At 34.7% G+C, this 9,461-nt stretch overlaps 1 protein-coding gene across 1 annotated transcript; it reads left to right on the top strand.

Annotated features, from left to right (window-relative positions):
* Position 1: 1 nt before the first annotated feature.
* Positions 2 to 5,689, top strand: LOC127851355 (uncharacterized). The gene is made up of 5 exons (XM_052385081.1): positions 2 to 2,663; positions 2,790 to 2,825; positions 3,142 to 3,244; positions 3,417 to 3,456; positions 3,578 to 5,689. Exons 1-5 carry the CDS (start codon positions 1,346 to 1,348, stop codon positions 3,593 to 3,595), a joined length of 1,515 nt encoding a protein of 504 aa, XP_052241041.1. The 5' UTR covers positions 2 to 1,345; the 3' UTR covers positions 3,596 to 5,689.
* Positions 5,690 to 9,461: the final 3,772 nt, after the last annotated feature.

Genomic DNA, 9,461 nt, shown 5'->3' with positions numbered 1-9,461 from the left:
GGTATGGTTTTGAAAAGCTTCAATGACATCGAAACGGACATTGGAAGAATCGTGGATCAAATGGTATGTGATGTGGGAAAAGTGCTAAATTCAAAACATGGATTTGGTCTAAAATTGTATGCTGACATTGGTTTTTTTGGAATGCAGTTTGTAGGAATGGATGTTGATATGGTATTTGGAACAAGCAGGGAATTGGAACAATGCAATAAGTATGAATTTGTGCACACTTTTACTTCTGACGAAAACGTGGTTCGAATACTGGGAGTCGGTAAAGTAATGGTAAAGCTCGGTCGGTTTCTATTAGCCCATGGTGGCCTAGGTGTAGGTGTTTCATTAAGTCTCGACAATACCTTAAAATTTTATATAATTTTTAGAGCAGAAGCTTCCCTGCTTGGCCTTAAATCATCGGTCGAGGTACATATTGGAACAAGCGGATTACATTTTTTTATGGAGGGTAATATATGGAATATTTATAAAGCCAAACTGCGGGTGTCTAAAGAACTGTTTCTTAATCTGAAAAACTGTCGGGAAATTTCACTAGAAGGTATGGCACTGAAAGTAAAAGGTCAATTTGTTGCGGATGCTGACGGAGATGGCGATTTCTCTGACGGTTACGTACATGCCTTAATTCGATTTACAGAACGCTTTAGAGATGAGACGATTGATCGGCTTAGTGATGTACAAAACGCATTTACCGAAGCACAACGAGGTTTGACTTCAGCGCAGAACTGGCTTGAATCTCAAAAGGCTGTTGTACGATCAGCTCACAAAGACTTTGATGATGCAGTAAGATCAATGGAAGTCGCAAAAGTAAAACTTGAAGAAGCTAAAAAACCTTTCCAAAATGCAATTGATAGGCTTAATGAGGCGCAACGCAAAGTTGACAGGCTGTGTAGGATAAAAACATGCCAAAATATTTGTATCCCTGGAATAGAATGCAGAATTCGTAATTACAACGTTTTAGGAGCACAATTTCGGTTTCCATGTTGTTCCCCTACAAATTGCATGTTTACAATTCCAGACATAATATGTGAACTGGCAAACGTCGGATGTTATATCGTTCGAGGACTAGCTTACGCTGTTCTGGAAATAGCTAAAATTGCGGTGCGTATTCCAATGCTCATACTTGATGCTGCGAAGGTCATCGTATCGGCTGCTCAGGTATTTGTGGACAAATCTCGAGTCGTTCTTGATATTGCCGAGGGTGCCATTAGTTTTGCGCAGTTGGGTTTGGAAGGGGCAAAATGGGTTCTAGAAGGGGCTAAATATGCTCTGGAAGCGGTAAAAGTCGTGGTTAAGCTTGGTGTTATGGATCGTTAATTTCGTAATTAAATATGGCTTACAGATGTTGATAGATGTGAGGAATTGTGGTTTTGAAATTGAGCTTTCAACTCGTGATTTGCCTATCTTTGGTGTTGGTTGTGAGATTAATTTATTTATGGCAGGATTTCATAAAGTGGGCATATACATCAATTTTAATGACCCTGTCCAGAGTTTATGGCGTGCTGCGAAAGGTTCCGTTGAGATGACCCTGCAAGCAATTGACGAAGAAAAAACTAATATGAAAAAACGTGATATACGAAATACAGCTCTAAACGGCATGTACAAAGCCATGAGAATGCCACGCGATGCAGAAATGCATGACGGAGATTTGGATATGCTTGTGAATTTCACCTTTCAATACATTGAAGATAATGCGTTTGATAATCATACAGATGGCAATATGGACGAGTACACCTATTGGAAACAAATATATGCTGAAAAGTGTCTTCAATTTACTAGATGCCATACTTTCTTGCTTGATACTACAGTGATACTATCCCAATTGGTGAATGATACAGCCGCAACCATACGAAACATTTCGTCTATTCAAGACAACATGCAATCATTTAATATTGAATCCATTTCGAACAATCTCTCCTTTGCAAGCATTGGTATTGACCCGACAGTTGCACAGGATGAATTTAATATAAGTATGGCGACACTTGAAGACACAATAGAAGGCGCAAGGGGCAACCTGTCCTACGATCCCCTGTTGACAAACATCGTTGCCTTTGCAGACGAATCTCGCAAGTTTTTGGAAGACAAGGTCGGTAGCGTTAATAACATAATGAGTCTCAATCTGTGGATAGCTGCAATGAATGATGTAACAAAAGAGTATTTTCATAACGACACATGTGTTTCATTTCTGGATTGCGCTCACTACGCGGTGGCCGTTCTATACCAACAGTTTGTTGCCGTGAATGTCATCAACCAGTCAGAAAGTACTGATACGATTTCTGAATTTGAAGATACATTCTTACTTCTAGTAGGAAACAATTCTCACACAATACAGGACCTTGATTCGATGGCAACGTCTTTAATATTGACCTTGCAGCGTATGCGAGAACACGACGTGTTTTGTTCCAAACCACCGGAAATGGTCGAACCACTACGAAACCAAACCGCAAAGTCTGGGACCGATATTTCACTTATTTGTAACGCGACGGGTGATCCTGACCCCGACTTCTGGTGGTATAAGGACGGGAAACTTATGCCGAATCATCATAAGATGATATTGACGATGTCCAACGCGTCGGAAGAAGATGCCGCAACGTACTATTGTGTGGCCGGAAATCTCGTAGCCAACTACTCGTTTGAAGAAGTACACGTGTTTGTTCAGAGTATGTTATACTTTGAATCGTTATACATTTTAGCTTACATTAAAGTCATTTTTGTCTGCTTAACACGTTATAAATAGCGTGGTTATAGCTATCGCGTTGATGAATCTATTTCCATCTTTGTTTCAGAGGAGATACTGCATGACAATGGTTTCTACAAGAAGGGTAAATATTATATGCCTTCATTTAGCGCATCTTAACTCATTATTAGATTACTGTGACTATTTAACACTATTGTATTGAATTATTGTCAATGGAAATGTTATTTATTAAACACCGGAACATACATTGTGAATACTCACATTTTAGTCTCATTTATAATCTGAACTTTTAAATAATTATATACGTATTTGAAAATAACTGAGATTTCAATATTAACCAAAAGATGAAATACTATGAATGCAGTCCAATACCTTAAAAAGAAGCACAATACTTCAAGTACCGAAAACTAGGTGCAGCCATTTATTTTTTTTTATTGAAGATGATGGCCCTAACCTTCCGCTCGAAAGAATCCTTGCCCCAATATTGGGAATAGCAACTTGCGCGATAGTCATTGGACTTGTTGTCTGGAAATTCCGCAAAAGGTAAAACTGGCATTCGTGTCAATAAGAACATGTCATGTGTTGTGCACCATGAAGGAAACCTATATGATAACAATTTTACATGACATAATGACATATATATAAATATATATATATATATATATATATATATATATATATATATATATATTGGTATTTTCCTCTTTTTTTGCAGAACGGTTGTCAGTAAAGGTAGTTCTGCTTCGAATACACAGGTATGGTAAGAAATAAAAGAGTATGTAAACTCACATGCATTATGCCTCAATGATGTATTAATTTTAATTCGGATTTAACCTGTTTTTACCTGTTGACATAACATGCTTGTTTCGTTTACAGGCTGTTTGCGAGGAATGATATCTTTTAACAAAGTTCGATGCTTTCGAAGTTGGAGGCTAGGTGTTACTTGGAAGTGGTAAAAGAGGGACGAAAAGAACATTTTATAGAAAGACGCGTATTTAAGGCACATAACACACACTGACAATTGAATCGTAAATGTTTCATTGTATCAGATACCTATCGGTTTCGTTTGCTTGTGAGTAAATAAACTCACTGAATATTATTTCAAGTTAAATATGCTTTTACTTGTCATAATTCAAATTCGATAAAACATTATGGTTATTTTTTTTTCTGAAAACAAATATAAGACTTATTCAAAGTATGTAATCCAATTTTTCAAATAAGTACGTTACATGGACAATATATTTAAAGACAACCGCAGACTGTGTTGTAGTGTGCCTTAAATATTAAAATATTCATTTTATTCATTTAGGGTTACTTTTTTATTTTCTGTAGAATAAATTTCGTCTCCATTATTGCCTTAATATCTTAGTTATTAAAATGGAAATGCTTATTCTTGTATTTGAAGTTTATATTTTAGTCAAAGTTTAACTGCGTTTATAGTGGGATTATATGGTGAAAAGATTGTTCACTTTTTGATAAAAGCAACAAACTTGGCACATTTGTAGATTAAAGTATTTAATTCAATTTTAGCTATGGACCCATCTCCAATTTTCAAAATGGCCACCATTTTCAAGATGGCCGCCAACATTTAGGAAATTACATGTTACTGCCCTTTTTGATTAAAATATTCTGTTTTTGGCATTGAAATTAGCTGTTGTATGTTGTTAATTAATTAATATATGTTTCTACATGAAAACAAAGGAATTAAATATTGCATATAAGTCAAACTGACTTCCAAAATGGCCGCCTAAAGTACAAAATATAGGATTTTCCTACTCAAATCTATAATTTCGATATTAATTGAAAGTATGTTATATAAGCAAGTGTTGTTTTTTGTATTTACAGATACCTTCATTTGTATAATAATCTAAACATATTGTTTTAGTCCTTAGTATGTGACCGCGGATAGATTTTAAGGCAGCTTTAAGGTTTGGAAGTATGAACTCGTGGAATGCAGTTATTTCTTTATTTAAGGACTTTCACCAATATGATCCCACTTTAAATAACGAAAAACGTTGAAAAAACTGTACAGGAAGTGATTGTCTGCTTCACATACAAATGGGGTATACCAAACAAAGGGAAGTAACTGTGCTGGTTATTTTTTTGTTATTTCATGAATAGCATGAAGAAAATAGTTGTGAAAAAAGATGCACACATATAGGGCAGCATTTAAATGTGTTATGATCATATTTCAACTTTAGAGTTTGTTAATTGATTTCAAAAAGTGTACATGTGGCGCTATAAAGTTAGACTTTATAAATAACACATTTGCATGCACACCGTCAGCCCCAAACTTTGTAATGCATACAATATACACACATTTAAATAAAAAATACCATTTTCAAACTCGGAGACTTTAATGGGGTTTTTTATTATTAAAGTAAATGAATATTTGCCAAAAAAGCATAATTTCCTATTTAAAAAAGACCTTTGACCTTACAAAAAGTACAAAATTAACAAAATACTTAAAATAAATGTGTTTTTTTGCAAAGAATTTCGATAATCAGCATAATTAGTAATAAAGTATTGTAATATTTCATTTGATTTGTAAAATATTGCAACAAACGATCATCACCTCGATATTTTCTCCTTTTTATGATAGGTTGGCGGCCATTTTGAACATGGCGGCGATTTTGAAAAGTATGAATTGGGTCCATAGCCTATTTTGCCTTAAATACTTTAAACTACCAATGAGCAAAGTGTGTTGCTTTTATCAAAAAGTGAACAATTCAACTGAATACAAGCACCATATGAACCCGCTATTATTGATATTAGAATTTTGTGCTTTATTGTTTCTATATTGCGTTTTAGATGTCCTTTTATTGCATCATATGTTTATGTTATTGAATGCCGTTATATCGGTTTATGTATATTTATGTAGGCGCTTGATATAAAATTTAACATGATTCATAAATTTAAAAACACTAAATTTATCCTCAATTGTTTTTGGAAATAAGACAATAGCAATAAATAATCGTTTTAATTATATATGAATGGTTTGCTTTATGTTTGATACATATATATTTACTCTATTCTAAAGGGGGGAGGGTGTAGGAATGTGTATACGGGAGCTTATCGCGTTTAAGTGAAGATTGTTGGAACTAGCTTCCAAGATGGCATCGTTGTTCTGTTTTTCGCGAAGGAGTAGCGGCTATATTCACCCGGTAAGCCACTTTATTCTAAAACTTCTTTTAAATGATTACGCCCTTTTGGCTCTGAAGTGTTTGCGCTTCCATTTTTTTTTCAAGATCGTAGATGTCGGGATACAAAAGTTATTGAAAGAAAACCGTCCAAACATCTGTTGTCTACTTTCGTGACGTTCGGGAAATTTGATGAACAAATATCATTTTCCTTTATAATACACATTATTGATGCATGTGTACAGTACAATATAAATAAAATCACGATTATATCATTTTCCCGAAGCCGTTTAATCTCATATAACTAATGTATTCCCACAAAAAATGGTTTAACCCCACTAAGCGGACTTAAACCCGGTAAGTTCCCGTATACGCGTGCCCCCCCCCCCCCCCGAATTCTATTAGTAATATACAATTTTGAATTTAAGTTATGAATATTTTATATGTGAATTTGCTCAATGGGAAGGTACATTTAATGAACATCATGTAAATCTATGATGAAATTTAATCTGAAGATTAAAGATTTGGTTGAATAGATTTATTTCCATATGTTTGTATTGTAAACACCCAGAAAGAAATGGGACGGGAACATTTCACCGTTTGCCATTTTTTTCTTTATATCAGTCCAGCCATCTCCGAATATTTTATCCGTCAACACTTGTAACTGGCAAGAATACATAGCATATTTCCGAATTTAAGGTATGCTTACGTCACCCCATATGCTCTCATTCATACTTTTAATTACATCACAGCCATAGTAAAGAAATTTGAGAAAGTGGGTCAGCTAATTCTTTTTAATTAAACCTACTTCTGATGACGTTGTGTAGGCAAATCGTACAGAATGTGTCTTTCAGTATGAAATATTTGTTGTTTGTTAAAACTTGAAATGCACGCCTAAAGGCTAAACACTTACTAGATGTTTTCAAAGTATGGAATTAAAACAAACGTTTGGACACAAATGCATGCTATTATTTACAATATATCACATAGTGCTATTGTGTTATATATATATGTCATACTTCACATTTATGACAGCAAAGAGCTTAATGTCGCAGTTAAATGTTCTCGTTTAACACTGCATTATACACAGCTCCCACTTCTCACTTTATAGTATATATTTACCATGCACTCTGTACTTCTCATACTAAACAGTTTACCATATATAGTTTATATTTCATACATCTGAATTCCAATTTCATTTTCACAGTTTATAAATTCGAACTTTACGATGTATTTATATTTCACAAAGTGAACTTAAACTTTTTTATAACATGAATCGTAATATGAGAACGGAACACTTATGAAGGTTTTCGTACCGTTCCTGTCTATACTTAACACATTTACGCAGCTCGCATTAGGCATCTACATGTCCTGTAGTTTAAAACTCATGGTATATACAATGTAGGTTAATTGTAGCTCGACAAACATACCTCATACATCAATAAAATCATTTTATTATTTTAAGAGATTAACGTTTTAGGACAAAGTGCAGCTTATTAAAATAATAGTAGTACGATGTATATAAAAGTTTACCTTTAAATGCAAAAGAGAACCATAATTTATTAAATGAACGATTTACAAAATCGCAAATAAAATTGTTCTAACATTATATATATATATATATACATACATGCACATCAACTTATCAAGCTTTGTTTTAACGCCAAATCGGCCGCTAAACGAATCATAATCGTACCGTACCCTTTCAATGTTTAGCTAGTTTCAAACACGTGAACATATGTTCTCATGAAATTGTATATTATGTTGATTGAAAGTTACATTTAAACCAATAATTCATGTTTATGTTTTGTTACTTGTTATCCGCCATGCAATTGACCTTCATTACACGCATACACAGTGGAACACCTGAATTACAAGGTCAACAAGAGCTGCGCTTGTGAAACACAATTCCCCCCTACTGCGCGTGGAATTCCCACAGCAACTTTTTAAGAGAAAACAATGCCCACAACTTAGCCAAAAATCAATAGACAACAAGAAACCGTCGGAGACGGGTGATGCTCCTCAAAGTGTTTTTTGTCACAATATTGCACTATATATTCAGAAAAAAGGAAACGTCTTGAGGGGCATAACTTTGGACAAAATAATACGATGGATGGTTTAGCAACTTAAAAATTTCAAAGGGCCATAACTCTTTAAATAAATCATCTAACCAGAACCCACAAATAACATGCGCATTTCTTCAAGGAAGTTAAGCTTCCCATAAAGCTTCATTGAATTCCAGTCAGTAGTTTGGGAGAAATAGCCCGGACAAGAATTGCACTATATGTACAGTTTATAGAAAATTTCAAAGGGCCATAACTCTGTTAAAAATCATCCGACCATAACCGGCTGATAATATGCACATCTCCTGTTGGTAGTGAAGCTTCTCATAAAGTTAATTGAATTCCCGTAATAAGTTGCTGAGAAATAGCTCGGACAAGAATTGCACTATATGTACAATGGAAAATTTCAAAGGGCCATAAGTATGTGAAAAATCATCCGACCAGAACCGGCTGATAATATGCACATGCACTTCTTGGTAGTGAAGCTTCCCATAAAGTTTCATTGAATTCCGGTCATAAGTTGCTGAGAAATAGCCCGGACAAGAATTGCACTATATGTACAGTTAATGGAAAATTTCAAAGGGCCATAACTCTGTGAAAAATCATCCGACCAGAACCGGCTGATAATATACACATCTCCTCTTGGCAGTGAAGCTTCCCATAAAGTTTATTGAATTCCGGTCATTATTTGCTGAGAAATAGCCCGGACAACAATTGTGCACGGACAGACACACGAACGGACAGACGAAGCGGCGACTATATGCTCCCCCCAAAAACTTTGAGGGAGCATAAAAACGAAACTCACACTTCATCTGTAAGTCATGCTGGCAGACTAAAAAATCAGCTCAATATCTAAAAGCGTTGCGTAATAAACCTCTGGGGAAATGTTATAAAACAGATTATTTCAAATTCCAAGGCCCATAACTTCGCTAAAAATCAATGGACAGGAACCAATTTCACACTTCATCTGTAGAGCACGTACGTAGACTCACAAACCATAAATCAGCTCAATATCAGAAAGCATTTCGTAAAACCTCCAGATTCTTAGTCCAAAAAAAAACATAACTTCCTCATAAATCAACGGACTGAAACGAATTTTAAACTTGATTTGTACGTAATGTAGCACGAATAACATACACGAAAATCAGCTCAATGTCGACGGTTGGACAGATGGACAGAAAGTGCGACTGCTATATGCCACCCTACCAAAGCATAAAAAGCTCAAAACGCCACATAATTTGTTTTAATGGTCGACTAAGTACATAACCACATTATTACAACAGAGTAGAAATATCAAGTCAAGCTATACCTTCGTCTGCATGTGAAATAGGTGTTAAGTTATACCCGCTTACAATACGGCAAAATCAAATGTACAATTATTGCATTAATAACAGTATTTTGAGAAGAACAATTAACCATATTAAAAGAGGAAGTTTTTAAAATTGTAGAAGAAATTTAAATTTCTTGATTTAAGAGAATGCTATGATTAAATTATCAACGTTGAAGTTCAAAATAAACTTAAGACTAGATTTGAGAAGTAAACTTTAAAAAAACAAA

Source organism: Dreissena polymorpha, chromosome 11 (assembly GCF_020536995.1).
Source record: "Dreissena polymorpha isolate Duluth1 chromosome 11, UMN_Dpol_1.0, whole genome shotgun sequence".
Lineage (NCBI taxonomy): Eukaryota > Metazoa > Mollusca > Bivalvia > Myida > Dreissenidae > Dreissena > Dreissena polymorpha.
The sequence above is the reverse complement of the archived record's forward strand: the minus strand, read 5'-3'. Positions and strand labels throughout refer to the sequence as shown.

Excerpts from the sequence above, each read along its gene's own strand:
- LOC127851355 (XM_052385081.1), top strand. The coding sequence starts at position 1,346 with ATGTTGATAGATGTGAGGAATTGTGGTTTTGAAATTGAGCTTTCAACT. Across the intron at positions 2,664-2,789 it reads AGTACACGTGTTTGTTCAGA|AGGAGATACTGCATGACAAT; the intron begins GTATGTTATACT and ends TCTTTGTTTCAG. Across the intron at positions 2,826-3,141 it reads CAATGGTTTCTACAAGAAGG|ATGATGGCCCTAACCTTCCG; the intron begins GTAAATATTATA and ends TTTTTATTGAAG.